This window comes from Macaca nemestrina, chromosome 1, assembly GCF_043159975.1.
Source record: "Macaca nemestrina isolate mMacNem1 chromosome 1, mMacNem.hap1, whole genome shotgun sequence".
Lineage (NCBI taxonomy): Eukaryota > Metazoa > Chordata > Mammalia > Primates > Cercopithecidae > Macaca > Macaca nemestrina.
The window spans coordinates 37,902,180-37,918,339 of NC_092125.1; the positions used below are offsets into that span (position 1 = coordinate 37,902,180).

At 51.7% G+C, this 16,160-nt stretch overlaps 1 protein-coding gene across 2 annotated transcripts in view; it reads left to right on the forward strand.

The window, feature by feature from the left end:
• The window catches only part of LOC105484516 (quiescin sulfhydryl oxidase 1), a 44,359-nt gene that overhangs the window by 14,959 nt on the left and 13,240 nt on the right, over positions 1-16,160 (forward strand). For both annotated transcript variants that reach the window (XM_011746227.2, XM_011746228.2), the window contains exons 3-7: positions 6,125-6,170; positions 6,735-6,837; positions 9,534-9,624; positions 13,216-13,361; positions 14,960-15,094. In XM_011746227.2, coding sequence (XP_011744529.2) covers positions 6,125-6,170; positions 6,735-6,837; positions 9,534-9,624; positions 13,216-13,361; positions 14,960-15,094 — 521 coding nt within the window. The remainder of the gene's footprint in view (positions 1-6,124; positions 6,171-6,734; positions 6,838-9,533; positions 9,625-13,215; positions 13,362-14,959; positions 15,095-16,160) is intronic.

Below are 16,160 nucleotides of genomic sequence, written 5' to 3' on the forward strand. Positions count from 1 at the left end.
ATGGGGTGATAACATCCACCTAAGAGGACCGTTGCCAAGTGTGAAGTGAGGTCTTCCATATGAAAGTGCCACCACACCACGCTGGTGTGATTTGGACTTCAGTAAAAGTTTGCTTCCTTCCTGTTGTCCCATCTCCCTCCTGGGCCACCCATGGGGCTGCTGGTAGCTGCTCTGTGGCCACTGCTGGACTGTGTGGCAGTCCATCTGTCTGTCAGCAGCCACTGCGGGCATGCTTGCTGGGTGTCCAGCACCGCACTCACCACTGCAGGCGAGGCCAGGAGCGTGAGATCCCCAGAGCCCATGGCCAGTGAGAGGCAGCCAGCAACAGGTTCCCAGGGAATGCCACAGGAGTTTGCTGGGCTCACGGGACTCTTTCACTCGTCAGAAAGGAGTTCGTGTAGGAGGGGACCTCAACTTGGTATTGGGGTTTGGCTAGGAGAGAGGAGTGTGGGTGGGCCTCACAGGCAAGAAGGTGAGAGCCAAGGCCCTGTGTGGGCAGGGTGAGGTGGCGTGTTGAGGAGACTTGTCCAGCTGGGCAGAGGCTCATGTTGAGGGATGAGGCAGAGCTGGGGGAGGAGGGAGCCCAGAAATGGCAGGTCCTTGAATGCAGGTTTGGGAGCGGGGACGCCCTGTGAGGGTACAGAATCTGGGCTGTTACCTTTTGTGGCTTTTGCTAGAAGGGGAGATGTCGGGGAGGAAGGCAGGACTCCAGGATGTCTACTGTCTCTCTCTGGAAAAAGGAGGTGGGCCCCTTTCTCAGCAGTCAGCTGCTGTTGTGGGGTCTTCTCCAAGGATCATCCACAGTGTTGGAAGTGGTTAAGGTGGATCCTCATGGGCTTACCATAAATATCTGGAGGCTAGACCATTTTCCTTAAAACATGTTATAAAAGCTGGAATTGAATGTCATCGGTGTCACCCCTGGGAAGTGTGCTTTCTCTTGAGCTCTTTTGACCCCAAGAAAGCAGTCACTCCGTAGTTTCGTGAAGACCAGCCGGGTGTTGCCTGGTTTTCTGCCATTAGGGAGCGGCTGGAGGTCTTCCAGAAGCTCCTGTGTAAAGTGATGAAAGAAAAGGGATGGGTGATGACTGCTCCTGAGGAAAGAAACACACTCCCGAAGTCTTAATTGTCTGCTTCCAGGGAGCCGTGGTGGTTTCCCTTGGGCAGGGCACACACCTCCATGGTTGACTTAATAAGGATACATTTTCATCAGAGGACAAAAATGTGCCCTGACTTGATTTCCACATGAGCTTCCAGGGTGATCAAAGGGCAGAGATTCTCTGTTCAGCTGAACAGATGTCTGTTGAGAGATGCCAGACACTGTGGAGCTTGCAGAGATAAATAAAATGTCATCCTGCCTCCTGGTCAAAGGTGGGTGCATGGGTGGGTAGTGGATTCAGGTTGAAGTTCATTGCAGCTGGAGTGGTGGGAATGGAGGACAGTGAGAGGTTAGTTTGGGTTTGGAGTCTGGACGGCCTTGAATGCAGTGAGTTTGGACATTATTCATTGACAGTGGGGAGTCATGGAAGAGATTTGAGGAGGAGCAAAATGTTCAGACCAGAACTGTGCGTTAGAAAACTAACCTTAGTAGCAGTAAGGAAGATGGCTGGAGAATGAAAAGATTGAGTACACTAAAACTTCTGAGAGCATTAAAGGTGGAGACTGATGTGGTGACCCAAAAATACATCATCGTCTGTCAGGCCTGGTCTAGACAAGGCAGGTGGAGGAGAGGACTTTTGAAGAGGTAACACGGAGGTCGAATTCACAGAACTTGTCAGCTAACTGGATGACAGGTTTTTGAAGAGGGGGATGGTGTGGGTGGCAGGGAGGAGGACCGGTCGCTGGGTGAGGTAAACACAGGTCGCAAAGCAGGTTGGGAGAGGGGTGACTCAGTCTTGGGGATGGTGGGGAAGGGGATGCATCCTGACACCTGGGTGGAGGCCACCAGAAAGAACCAGGAGTCTAGGACAGGGGAGCACTGAGATGCAGAGGGTTTAGCTGGCAAATCATTTGGACAAACAAAGTCATTGGCTTTGGCAAGGGACAAATGATAGGTTTGTTCATTGATCCCTTTATCCACTCATTCATTTAGAAACAAGATTGAGCAACTTCTTTGTGACATTGCTTTCAACAACTTTTTAAACAGAGGAGTGTCAGGACCTGACGTGTGGCTGTAGGAGAGACCGGGGTAGGAGATGGGGGTGGGCAGTGGGCACAGGAGAGCAGTCGAAAGTGAAGCTAGGACCAGGGCAATGGTGGCCAAGTAGGGCTGGTCAGTGTCAAGCCAACCAGGGAAGGGTGGCAACATGAAGGCAATGAGGGAGAGCAACCACGAAATGTGGCACGAAAGATGACGAATGCTCGCCATGGGAGGACAAAGCAGGCAGTAATAACACTACCACAGAGAGGCCGGGAGGGTGGGGAGAGATCACTACAGTGGCTGAAGAGAAAGTCACCACAGAGCTTCCTTAGAATGGCTTCAGCTAAGGGTCGTGGGGATTGCGAGAGAGCAGTCCAAGGAGCAAGGGCAGACACTGTTCCAGGAACGTTGGCAGCATGGGGACACGGGAAGGAAATGCGGTTGCTGGAGAAGGAAGGGGAGGGCCTTTCTTCATCCCCATCCTCCTTCCCTTCCCATCCTTTCCTTTTTTAAGGTTTAGACTAGAAGGATTCTAATCTCTTTGTAGGCCTAGGGGGGGCTGTGGTAGAAAAGAGGAATGATGTGAGGTGGCTAGGAAGAAGTTCCTGAGGAGCGTGAGGCGTGGGAGCCAGAGCTTGGAGGAGACATTGGCCTGGGAGGTGGGTGCGAAGCTTCCGAGGACAGAGGGAACAGCTGAGGTGCAGCAGGGCCTTCCCTTCAGCCTGCATCCTGGGGAGAGGCTCTTGGGGTCCCTGCACCCCCCTGGGCCACTCTGGCTGACCGAGCTTCCTGGTCAGACTCCAAGCTGCATGTGGTTGCTGGGATCTTGAGAGGTTGCCTTTTTAAAATTTTTTTATTTTTTGAGACAGAGTTTCTCTCTGTCACCCAGGCTGGAGTGCAGTGGCGTGATCTCAGCTCACTGTAACCTCCACCTCCCAGGTTCAAGCAATTCTCCTGCCTCAGCCTCCCGAGTAGCTGGGATACAGGTGCATGTCACCCCATTTGGCTAATTTTTGTATTTTTAGTAGAGACAGGGTTTTACCATGTTGGCCAGGCTGGTCTCAAACTCCTGACCTCAAGTGATCCACCCACCTCGGCCTCCCAAAGTGCTGGGATTACAGGTGTGAGCCCCCACACCCAGCCTGGAGAGGCTGCCTTTTGGTGGAAGTAATGCAAGCCCCTTTTAATGTGGGCACCTGCTCAGATGTGGGTGACCTGATGGTTGATGACAAAAAATGACCGTATTACTTTTCAGAGGTGAAAATAACAGCTGTAGCTGTGGGAAAGCCACCCAGTTCAAGGCTTCATGATGTCAGTGTTGTTCTCGTGTGTAGAAACCAGTCAAAGTGTAACCTGTCTGTAAATAAACAAGAGCACCATCATTATGAATAACTGCAGCACAACATCTCCCTCGGGTTTCTTTTTTATTTTATTTTATTTATTTTTATTTTTATTTATTTATTTTTTTGAGATGGAGTCTCGCTCTGTCGCCCAGGCTGGAGTACAGTGACCGGATCTCAGCTCACTGCAAGCTCCGCCTCCCCGGTTTATGCCATTCTCCTGCCTCAGTCTCCCAAGTAGCTGGGACTACAGGTGCCCGCCACCTCGCCCAGCTAGTTTTTTGTATTTTTTAGTAGAGACGGGGTTTCACCGTGTTAGCCAGGATGGTCTCGATCTCCTGACCTCGTGATCCGCCCGTCTCGGCCTCCCAAAGTGCTGGGATTACAGGCTTGAGCCACCGTGCCCGGCTTATTTTTAATTTTTAACTTTTTGTAGAGATGGGGGCTCACTGTGTTGCCTAGGGTGGTCTTGAACTCCAGGGTTCAAGTGATCCTCCCTCCTAGGTCTCCCAAAGTGCTGGGAATACAGGTGTGAGCCACTGCACCTGACCTGGTTTATTATTTGTCGGCAAACCAAACCTCAAATAGATGTATCTTCAATTTTGTTTATGAAAAAGTATCAGTCCATAAATACTGTAACTTACATTATCAATATCTCATAATCAAGGAAATTTATGATCATTTTCATAAGTATTAGAATAACGATTGTATTAGGCAAATAAAATTAAATAACTGTAAAGAACACTATTTAAATATGTGTGGTATGTATAAGTGGATGGTTTTCATCCACGATAAAAGTTTGTATTAATGTTTTGAAAAGAGAGAGTAAAGCAGTGAGCAGGAGTAAGGGGCCAGGGGAGGTCACAGGGAGCAGAAGGTTGCAGGTGGGGAGAGACAGGTGGCTCCTCTGCAGCCTTTGTTCCTCATGTGGGAGAGGGTAGCAGGTGGCTTCCAGATTTTCTGCCTACAAATGGCTGTAACAAACAAGTCCTAGCTGATCATGGTTCCTAGTGTTTAAAAGGTATGAAGGAGGGAAGAGGATGCTGGTGGTGGGTGATGATGTTGCAGTGAACGTTTACCGGTTCCTTCTTGTATGCACCAGGTACTGTGCTAAGCATTTTAGGTGTGTGGTCATGGAATCCTCACAAGTCTTCAAGGTAGATGGCGTCATCCTCATTTCAAAGATGAGAATGCGAAGGTTCGGAGCAGTTGATGCATTGCCTGAGGTCACACAGCAAGAGAAAAGCAGAACCAGTCCTTGAACCAGGTCTGCCGGAGCCCAGGGCCTGTTCTCAGCCACCAGCTTAGGATAAGGCCAAACAGCTCTATCCCAAGGAGGGAGAAGGAAACCAGTGTTTGGCTGTTGGAGGCAGAAGCCCAAGGTAGTGAAAAGTGGCCCTGAGGCTAGGGTCCCACAGGAAGAAGCCTCTTCCCAGCCTGCAGGCTCTCCCCAGGCAGTTCAGTGGCCGGCTTCCAGGACAACTCAACTGTGTTCCCTCCTGAATCGGAAGAGCGCAGGCAAAAGCCTTGGCAGCTGTGTTGCCGCCTGGGCAGAAGCCCAGATTGCCAGGAGTCAGGCTCTGTTCTCTCTGTCCTCGTGCCCCAAGGAGGTGACAGACTAGGCTTGGGGTGTCATGTACGTGGGAAAAGAGAACAAAGTGATGTGTTAAATCAGCTAGTCTGTAGCAAGGCATGTTTTCCAGGGACTCAGGCTCTCCCTTCAAGAGGATCTGTTCTGGAGATCCCTTCCTTGATTGTGTCTGCTGTGTCGGGCTGGGACTTCTCAGTGGACAGACACACCAGCCTCTAAGCCCCTTTTCCCAAGTAAGGAGCAAGGGCACATTGACCTAGAAGCAAGCTGACATTTCCCAAAGGATGTAGGAAGTGCCTGCACTTCATATTTTCAGATGGGTCTGCGAAGGAAAACAGCAATGGTACTTTATCACTCATCCATACGATAAGTATTTGTCAGTAATTACATGCTAGGTACTGTGCTGCCTCAGCCTCCTGAGTAGCTGGGATAGAGGTGCATGTCACCAAGTTTGGCCAGAAATGGCCCTCGTGGAGAAAAGTGTATGAGCTGCTGCCCACAGGATCCCTGGATGCTTCCGAGGGGTGGATGGGAGGGTAACGGGAGGGAGCCAGTGTCCAGCTCCTAGAGCAACCTCCCCCCAACTCACCATTTTACAGATGAAGAAACAGGCTCGGCTGGGCACAGTGGCTCACGCCTGTAATCCCAACACTTTGGGAGGCTGAGGCGGGCGGATCACTTGAGGTCAGGAGTTCGAGATCAGCCTTGCCAGTATGGTGAAACCCCATCTCTACTAAAAATACAAAAAAAAAAATTAGGCGTGGTGGCGGGCACCTGTGGTCCCAGCTACTCGGGAAGCTGAGGCAGGAGAATCCCTTGAATCTGGGAGGCGGAGGTTGCAGTCAGCCAAGATCATGCCACTGCACTCCAGCCTGAGTGACAGAGCAAGACTCTGTCACCAAAAAAAAACCAAAAAAAAAAACAAAACAGTCTCAACAACATTAAGTGATTTGCCCAACTACCGCATTGAATAAGTAGGCAGATTTTCAGAGCAGTAAGTGGCTGCACTCTTGGCCACTATCTATCACTGATGCCCGCCTGTGTGTTTGCTTCCAGTTCTTCAAGGCCTTTTCCAAGAACGGCTCGGGAGCAGTATTTCCAGGTGGGTGCCCGACTCTGGTTGTCCTGTTAGCATCTTCCTCCCCCAACCTCCCTCTTCGCCTGGGTTTCTGTTGGGGTGGAGAAAGCCCTGGCAGTCGGCAGGGTCGAGGGTGAGGTGCTCCCCACGGGAAGTCTAACTTGTGTCTTCCTAAAACTGTCCTCTCAGTCAGCCTTAGGGAAAGGCAGGTTGAAGAAGCCCTTCAGGTTGGACGTATCCAGGGCCCTAGGGTCGGGGCAAGGGCACCATATTCCCAGAAGAGCTCTCCTCTCACAATGGGGTTGGTACCCAGAGACCAGACCAGAGCCCTTGGGGAATGTCCTGATGGCTCCCAGTTCTGAGAGATCCTTTCCTGTCTGAGCGATGGGTGTCCTTGCACTGCTTGGGGCCACAGGGGGACCCCTCAAGCTTCATTCTTCTAGCACAGGGAAGGACTGATGCCTCGTCTGTCTCTGTCAGAGCTGGCTGTGCCCTCAGCCCTTTGTTTCTGAGAGTGAAGGTGGCAAGTGTGCTGTGGAAGCAGCTGTGCTCTCCTGACACCCCACTCACGCCTGTTTTCATTTACAGTGGCTGGTGCTGACATGCAGACGCTGCGGGAGAGGCTCATTGACGCCCTGGAGTCCCATCATGACACGTGGCCCCCAGCCTGTCCACCACTGGAGCCTGCCAAGTACTTTGGGCTGGGGCAGGTTTAGTGCATAGTGGGCCAGGATTCCAGGCCTAGGAGTGAGAGGGTGGTGGGAATAGCAGGGCGGGGACCCCAGTTTATTCTCTTTGCTGCCTTTGCCTGTGGGGCTCACACCCCAGTCTGCTGGAGCTACTCCAGAACCAAGTGGCAGCTGATGGCTGGTGGTGGGCTTCCTATCGCGCAGGTCCTACTGAAGAGCCCTGTTGTCCTGGGGCTGACTGATGGGTGCAAGGATCCATCCCACAGGTGGGAAGGAAAAGATGGGTGGGGTTTCTCCAGGTTGTACCTGCTGCTGTTTCTTGCCTCCTGCCCTCAAAATGTTTGGCGGACGCAGCAGATTTTCACATGCTCTAGCCCTGGAAAGGCCACTGAGAGTCAGAATGGCATGAGGAGGAAAAAGGAGATCAAATATTTTGAGGGAAATGGAGGGGAGGTGGAGAGAAGGTGGTTATGCCTGGAGCATGGGGGTGGCCCCTGACTCTGTACGGCAGAGCGTGGGGTGCAGTGGCTGGTGCTCTGTATCTGTCGACCAGGCAAACTTCCCAGCTTGCCGCTTTTCCAGGAAAATGAAGACAGTAAGGTGCATGGGGTCTTGCCCATACTCTCCCAAAGAAGGAGGCAGCTAGGTTAAAAACACTAGGCCCCCCACTTCTGGATCAGAACTCAAGATAGGATAATGTGCATCTCAGAGGACTCTTGCCAAGAAGGAACAAATCCATGCCCAGTCTTGAACACAGTGGAGGCCCCAGGTGCTAAGAAGGCCTCACGAGGCCGCTGTTGGTGCACAGAGGCTCTCTTAAAATTTTGTGTGCAGGTGCTCTCAGAGACATGGCCCTGCTGAGAGATTGTGTTTCCAAGTGTCCGTTGGGGTTGAATCCAACTCACAATGACTCCTTTGTCATCTTTCCCAATTTTCCATCCTCCAGAGGGCCTTCGGGGGACCCTGGATGCAGCATAGTCTTCATGTGGTTTGGGGTTCTGCAGCCAGACCCTGTCTCTCCAGAAAACACCCATGTCGGCCAGTGTCCTGGCCCTGGCTGCTTCCATTTCTCAATGACTGTGTCTCCATCTCCCTCCTCCCACACACATGTGCATCCCCCATGGCACATTTTCAATGGGGTATCTCAAAAGCAACAGATCAAGCAAACCTACCAAGGTCTCTCAAAGTGATCCTTTTTTTTTTTTGAAGACAGAATCTCGCTCTGTTGCCCAGGCCAGGAGTGCAGCGGCGTGATCTCAGCTCGCTGCAACTTCCACCTCCTGGGTTCAAGCGATTCTGCTGCCTCAGCCTCCCGAGTAGCTGGGACTACAGGTGCCTGCCACCAAGCCTGGCTAATTTTTTGTATTTTTAGTAGGGATGGGGTTTCACCATGTTGCCCAGGGTGGTCTCAAACTCCTGAGCTCAGGCAATCCTCCTGCCTCGGCCTCCTAAAGTACTAGGATTACAGGCGTGAGCCACCACACCCAGCCCAAAGCTATCCTTTTAAAGAACTTTAGGAAGGAGGCAGAGATGTGTGATGAAAGGTGAGCTGCCCCTTTCAGAAGTCTGAGGGTGGGAGTGGGGAAAGGGGTACTGGCCCACATGTAGGTCGTGCTCTTCTGCCAGCTTAGGGAAGCGGTCTGAAAGGCTGGCTACCTGATGCCACCCTAAAGGCTCAGTGCCTCCTTCCCTCCACCCTAGTGGGGTGCACTCAGGTGATCACCTGTCTGTCATATCCATTTGGACTGTCACTGGCTGGGCTCCAGCATCAGTGCCATGTTTTCATTTGTTTTGTTTTGTTTTGGAAACTGGGCCTCAGTTTCCTCATCTTAAAATAAGGAGATTGGGTGAGATATATAGATGGCTCCTAAGGTCTACTGAACCCAAGGCTTTCTGATTCTTTTATTCCTTTTTAATGCCTGCTTTAGGAACAAAAGAGCACATCTCCCACTTGGTCGTGACTTGTCACAGTTTAGACTTACAGCTGTTGGGTTCTAATACCCCCAGCTCTCAGGGGACCAATAAAAACCACATCCAGTCAGCCTGGGCCTGCCCCAGCACATAGAGACAATTGGTCTCAAAGCAGCCCTTCCCAGTCCCCCTCCCCACAGGGCCTCCTACCCACTCCTGACTTTTTTTTTTTTTTTTTTTTTGAGAAGGAGTTTTGCTCTTGTAGCCCAGGCTGGAGTGCAGTGGTACAATCTCAGCTCACTGCAACCTCCACCCCCAGGGTTCAAGTGATTCTCCTGCCTCAGCCTCCTGAGTAGCTGGGATTACAGGTGCCCGCCACCACACCCGGCTAATTTTTGTATTGTTAGTAGAGACGGGGTTGCACCATGTTGGCCAGACTGGTCTCGAACTCTAGACCTCAGGTGATCCGCCCGCCTCAGCCTCCCAAAGTGTTGGGATTACAGGTGTGAGCCCCCGCACCCGGCCCACTCCTGACTCTTAAAAGAGACAGGAAGCAAAAACAAAACCAAGCACCCAAGGTAGGTCAGATGAAGAGCCAGGGTTAGATAACAAGGGCAACATCCTTTAGGACTAAAGGTTTGGTTGACTCCCTTGGAGGGCCCTGTGTGGAAGCGGAGGAGGGTGGGATGGCCGTACCAGCAGCACTGCATCACCAGCAGGCGTTGCCAGCGGTTTTGTCTTATTTCTGCTGGCTGTGCAGAGTGACTGCCAGAGTTGTCTCTTGCAGGCTGGAGGAGATTGATGGATTCTTTGCGAGAAACAAGGAAGAGTACCTGGCCCTGATCTTTGAAAAGGGAGGCTCCTACCTGGGTAGAGAGGTGAGCTGCCCTGAAGTTCCCTGCAATTCCTGGATAGCCATGGAGAGAGAGCCCCAGTTTGGGAACAGGGCTTTTCCTGCCAATTCTAGGGTGTTTGCTGCCTGGGTCTTTTAGCCTGGCATTGGCCTGACCCCTGCTGGGAGCCATGGGAAGTGCAGGGGCTGGGCCTTTGCATTTAAAAACCTTTCTGTTTATTCTTATCTCCTTCATGGAAACCAAATGTAACACCTGCTGTTATTGAGCATTGGACCAGATTCCTGACACACGTAGCTGCTAATCCCCAAAATTAATGAAGGTGATCAAATAGAATGCCCAAGATCACACAGCTAGTAAGTTGGTAGAAGAAGGCTTTGAACCAGGTCCGTCTGGCTCCAAAGCCAATGTTGTTTCCACAATGTCCCACCCCATGGGATTGGAGTGAAATATTTGGGAGGGAGGGAGCATTAGCGATGCACTAGCGCCACCGGAGGAAATGGGGTCCTTCACCCAAGTGCTGCTTTGTCTCATGTGGGGTGTCTGTGAGCCAGCTCCCCGGCGCTTCTGGTTGCAGTGCCCTGTCTAGAGAGTGGGGATGATGACGTGTCTTCATAATATTGTTGAGAGAGTCAAATGCAGCAGTTTATGTAAAGGGCCTGGATTGCAGCTGACGCATAGGAGGTACTTTATAAAGATCCATTCCCCTCGCCTAACGCAGAGAGCTCACCATTCTGCCATTGGTTCATGGACTTCTCCATAGTCCACTTGTGAGCTTTTCCCAGCTGCAAAGGTGGGATGTGCCAGTGCACGGGAGATGCTCCAAGGCAGTGCAGGGAGACAGGCATGAGAGTAGGCATGAAATTAAACTGCCCTGTCGGCCTAAGTGATTTTGCTGCTGAAACTCATCAAGCACAGCTGAGAGTCTGAGTGGAAGCCAGATGCTGTCTCCAGGCCTCTCAGCCCTGAGAGGGGAGGCACAGGGGTTGGGGAGGGGAAAGACAGCTTGGCTGAAGGAGTGCCTGTCCCTCTAGGGTCCCAGTTCATGCCTGGGGTCATACATGTTACATAGAGGTGATACATTGTGGTTGGAATCAGGTCTTCTCCTTCCCCTCCCACCACAGTCCCTTGAGTACCTACAGGCAGGGGTCCCAGTGGTTGGAGCCAAGTGCCCCATGTCCACACAGGGGTGCTCAGCGTAGGACCAGTGACTAAGGGCCCAGGTTCTGGAGCCACACTAAGCTGGGATTTGTAGCACAGTTCAGACATAGGCAAGCTGTGTGAGCTGGAGGCATGGTTTCACTTCTAAGCCTCCGTTTCTCCAGCTACAAGATAGGAGCTTTATTTATTTACTTTGATTTTTTTTGAGATGAAGTTTCACTCTTGTTGCCCAGGCTAGAATGCAATGGCACTGTCTTGGCTCACTGCAACCTCCACCTCCCAGGTTCAAGCATTTTTCCTTCCTCAGCCTCCCAAGTAACTGGGATTACAGGCATGTGCCACCATACTTTGCTAATTTTGTATTTTCAGTAGAGACAGGGTTTCATTTTGGTCAGACTGGTTCTCAAACTCCTGACCTCAGGTCATCTGCCCACCTCGGCCTCCCTAAGTGCTGGGATTACAGATGTGAGCCACTGAGCCCAACTAGAGCTTTATTTTTATTATTTTGAGACAGAGTCTCGCTCTGTCGCCCAGGCTGGAGTGCAGTGGCGTGATCTCGGCTCACTGCAAGCTCTACCTCCTGGGTTCACGCCATTCTCCTGCCTCAGCCTCCCAAGTAGCTGGAACTACAGGCTTCCACCACCACGCCAGGCTAATTTTTTTGTATTTTTAGTAGAGATGGGGTTTCACCGTGTTGGTGAGGATGGTCTTGATCTCCTGACCTCGTGATCTGCCCGCCTCAGCCTCCCAAAGTGCTGGGATTACAGGTGTGAGCCACCAAGCCCGGCCTGGGAGCTTTATTTTTAAGTAAACACTTAACGTACCTACTATGTGCTAGTCACTGTTACAGCATTTTAGTAAAGTTAACCCCTTCCGTTCTCAGAACGCCCCCCCGAAGCTGGTGGTATTATTATTGTTGTTGTTGTTATTTTGCAAGTAAGGAAATTGGGTCAGGGAGTGGTTCGGTGCAGTGGCGCCAGGATTCCAATGCAGGCGACCGTAGCGTACGGCGCTGCATCTCTTAGTCTCCTGAGAATAGCTGCTATTTCAGTGTTTCTCTGAAGATAAATGAGGCGATCTGTGTGGATACTACATGATACCTACACAATACATGTTAGCTAGTGCTTTCTCTTATTTCTTTCTAAAAAAAAATAATGATGACTGAGAAGTGTATTTTTCTAATTTGGAGTCTAGATAGGAAGCGTTATAAATATAAGAATAAAGGCTAGTGGGCGCCACCTGCTCCATGGTGAGGCGTGAGAGGTCAGTAATAGAAGCTCGTGCCTGCCATTTGCAGATGGCCTGTCTGATTATGCTCAGAACTTCTCTTCCCATTTCTAATGTGGAGACATTGTCATTCTCAACAAGGTCTCTTGTTGCCTTCAGAGAGCCCCACGTTGGTGGCTCAAGCCTGTAATCCCAGCACTTTGGGAGGCCGAGGCGGGTGGATCACGAGGTCAGGAGATCGAGACTATCCTGGCTAACATGGTGAAACCCCGTCTCTACTAAAAATACAAAAAAAAAAAACAAAAAACTAGCCGGGCGTGGTGGCAGGCGCCTGTAGTCTCAGCTACTTGGGAGGCTGAGGTGGGAGAATGGCGTGAACCCGGGAGGCGGAGCTTGCAGTGAGCCGAGATCACGACACTGCACTCCAGCCTGGGAGACACAGCCAGACTCCGTCTCAAAAAAAAAAAAAAAAAAAAAAAAAAAAAAAAGAAGCGTTTTCAGATCTTATAACTATACACATTGACCAAAGGGCCCCTCTGACTGCTGCACATACTGGGCTCAGAGTTAGCCTGCTGTTTAGAAGTTTACCCAGTTCCAAAGGTTTATTTTGTTTGTATCCTAACCATGAAATTTGTTACCATATGTATTTGGATGCAATAAAATCACAGTTCTTTAAACATCTGTGACTCAAGCTTCCATAAGGAAGACTGCTCTTGCCCCCACCAATTGATATTTCAAACAAACAATGATTACTAATTTCTAAAGGGATATTTTCCTTTTAGAAAAATGTTATGAGAAGGCCCTGGGGAATACTGGACATCAGAGAGCAGTCAGATCTTGGGGTGTGAAGGTCTTAAGGACAAGAACGTGCTGGCTCAGTACAAAAAACAAACAAGAATTAAAATGAAACCACATTTTATTGTGCTTTTTACAAATTGCTCTCATTAGAAGGAAAATGCTACCCAGTTGGGACTGTGGTAGGAGATTAAAGCGTGTGTGCTGTGCACAGCTCCAAGGCCTCCCCTCCTGGGCGGTGGTTGGCACTTGTTACTTGCCGGCTAGCTGCCGTTGATGGTGAGTGTCTCTCGTGCATCACTGTGGCCCACTGTTTGCAGATTTAGAGTCTGGAAGGAGCACAGCTGCCATCTGGGTGCCTTCACAGAGCTGAGACTCAGCCCTGGCTCCCTCCACCCAGTGGCCTGGCCCCCAGATGTCCTGCTGTCCCTGCAGGTGGCTCTGGACCTGTCCCAGCACAAAGGCGTGGTGGTGCGCAGGGTGCTGAACACAGAAGCCGATGTGGTGAGAAAGTTTGGTGTCACTGACTTCCCCTCTTGCTATTTGCTGTTCCGGAACGGCTCTGTCTCCCGAGTCCCCGTGTGAGTATCCTGTCTCCTGGTGTCCCCTCTCCTCCCTCCCTGTGCTCATCCTTCCTTCTTGCCCAGAGGGACTGCCCACCTTTCACAGTGGCTAACATGTTCTTTCTGAGGAGCCCCCTGCAGGAGAAACTGCAGTCTGCTGTCTGCGGGGCCAGCGCCTCCACCATCAGGAGCCTGGGCCTGGAACCCTGACCCTGCTCCACAGCTCAGAGACCTCAGAGGCCTCAGCTCGCCCCATGCAGTGTTGTCTGCACCCCCATTATGTCCCCACCACAGCCCTGGCCCTCTTCCCCACCCTCTTCTGTTTGCAGGCAGACTCATTGGCAGGCTACAGGCCCGGCAAGCACTCAAATATGCTTGACCCTCCCTCTCTTTGGTTTTCTAATTGCAGAAAAGTTCATTAGCAGCCAGACAATAGCGGGTTCCAAAATGCCGAGAGAAAACAATCAGGCCAGCCTCAGCCCCTCTGCCAGGCTCCCACTGCTGAATGGCCCATTAATGGCACCAGATGGTGCCTTGGTGCCCTCCCTGGGCAGATGATTGATGTCAGCCAGGCCCTGCAGGCAGGAGCATTGGGCCAGGGAGGCAAGGCTTGCCTGTGGTGCCTGATGAGGTGCTCCTCGGGGCCCTCAGTGCTGACCCACACGGTGCCAGGCAGGATGGCCACTCAGCCTCACTCTGGCCCAAATCACCTGCTAGAGGGCCCAGGAGGCACGATGCCACCGAGGACAGGGAGGTGCTCACTTTCCGGGTGGGCCCAGAAAGTGCCAGTGCTGGTGGGGAGAGAAGGCATTGTCTCCTCTCTCAGAGTTGGTGGAGGGGAAAATTGTTTGTGACGATGCTGCCTCCCAAGCCATCTGCTCACTGAGAAACCCTGGGCCAGGATGGAGTGGAAGGAAGCTGTGCGTCCCATGCCAGCTCCCCCGGGGCGGCCCTCATGCTGCTGCTGGGCCTGGCGTCTCTCTCTGCAGGGGCCCTAGCTGTGGGTGAGAGAGAATATGTGCTCAGGAGGTATCTTGTGCCCTAGAGGACTCCTCCCTGTTGGAAAAAAGAAAGAAACCAAAAGGACTGTAAAAAGATTTAGAGAATTCTGAAGGCTGTTTGTCATTGTTGGTACCTGTTTTTTTTAAAAATCGCATATCAAACTCCCTGGACTTCTTAGGGGATAATGTCACTCACAGTACCACAGGGCGGGCTTATGGAAGGGCAGCTGCCAGTTTGAACCTTGGGGTCCTTGGGGAAGGGAGTCACACCCCGCCGTTCCTGTCCGTGGGCACCAGGCTGTCCTGTGCCTTTCCATGCCCTGCCTGGAGCCAGAGGGCCACTGGGGGAATTCTCAGGCCCAATTGCCTTACCAGGTGAGGTTTGACATCAGACTGGTGTCAAAGAGGCTTTCCAGAGCAGGTACAGTGATTAGAAAGGTTAAAGTGAGGCCTGGGTGCCATCTTCTGGCCTCACGGAGGACAAGATGGAATCTAGTTCATATATTTAATAAACCTTCTGTCTGATGAGCCACCCTGCTTCCTCTTCTGACCTTGATTAGCTCTAATCTTGTTCTCTGCACTCACTGCCTCTCCTCCCTGGTTCTGTGCCCTCAGGCTCATGGAGTCCAGGTCCTTTTATACCGCTTACCTGCAGAGGCTCTCTGGACTCACCAGGGAGGCTGCCCAGACCACAGTTGCACCAACCACTGCTAACAAGATAGCTCCCACTGTTTGGAAATTTGCAGATCGGTAAGGCCACGCCTGGTTCTCCTCACATCTTCTCCCTCCTCTGTCACAGACCACCACACCTTCACACCCACACCCTCTTGCTCATTCTTCTTCCTTGTCATACGCTTAGTGTGTACATTCTGAGCCAGGCTGTCCCCCACCCTGGGGGCTGGCCCTGCTCAGGGGCCTTCAATGTGTGGGAGCGGCATTTAGCTGCGGTCCCACTGGTGTCTGTTGCGGGACTGGGGCTGACTGTGATGAATGCTGGCTGGCATTGCCAGCCATCCTTCACGAGGGAATGAACACCTTCCATGCCCATGCTCCTTCAGCTTAACTCTACTCCCAGACAGGGAATCTGCATGGAAGGACACTCTGAGGCCTCCAGACCAGCTTCCCATCCGAGCAGTTATTTCTGCAGTAAATATCTTTGAGTACTCACTGTGTGCTAGGCACTGTGGATGCAGATATGTACAGGCAGATGCAGTCCCTGCTTGTGCAGACCCTACGGCATCCCTTCTAGGCAGGCACCCAACCTCACTTGAATGCCTGTGGTGTCAGTGAGCTCACTGCCTTTTCAGGTCTCCTGTGTGTGTCCACAGTCGTAAGCATGAGAGCGCCCCTCTTCTCTCTGAGGCCTCTTGGCTCTTCTGTTGTGGTTGGGCAGTGGGACAGAGCTGTAGACCTCCTGCACTGGTACCAGCTGCATACCAGGTGGAAACATCTGGCCAGGTTTCTCAGAGCTGGTCAGGACGGTGCCCCTCACAAGGGGATGCATGAGACAGTGGGGGAAAGGTGATGGCAAGAAGGACTTTGCATCTTAGCATGAGGGACTTTAAGCGTGGAAAGTGCCAAATGGAGAGACTTTTAGTAGATCAAGGGAGAAGGAGAGATTGAGAGGTGGTGTGATCATTACGATCATTCCGTCATTATGAATGATCATTGTAATCATTCAATCATTACGATTATGCAAACCATTGACGTACTTGTAATAGCTTGGGCTGGTGTATGTGGCAGGCTGTGTGCTGGGCACCTTCCATGTGTTACCTCATTCAGTCATGGGGCCACTTCTGGAGGCAGGGCACATGAA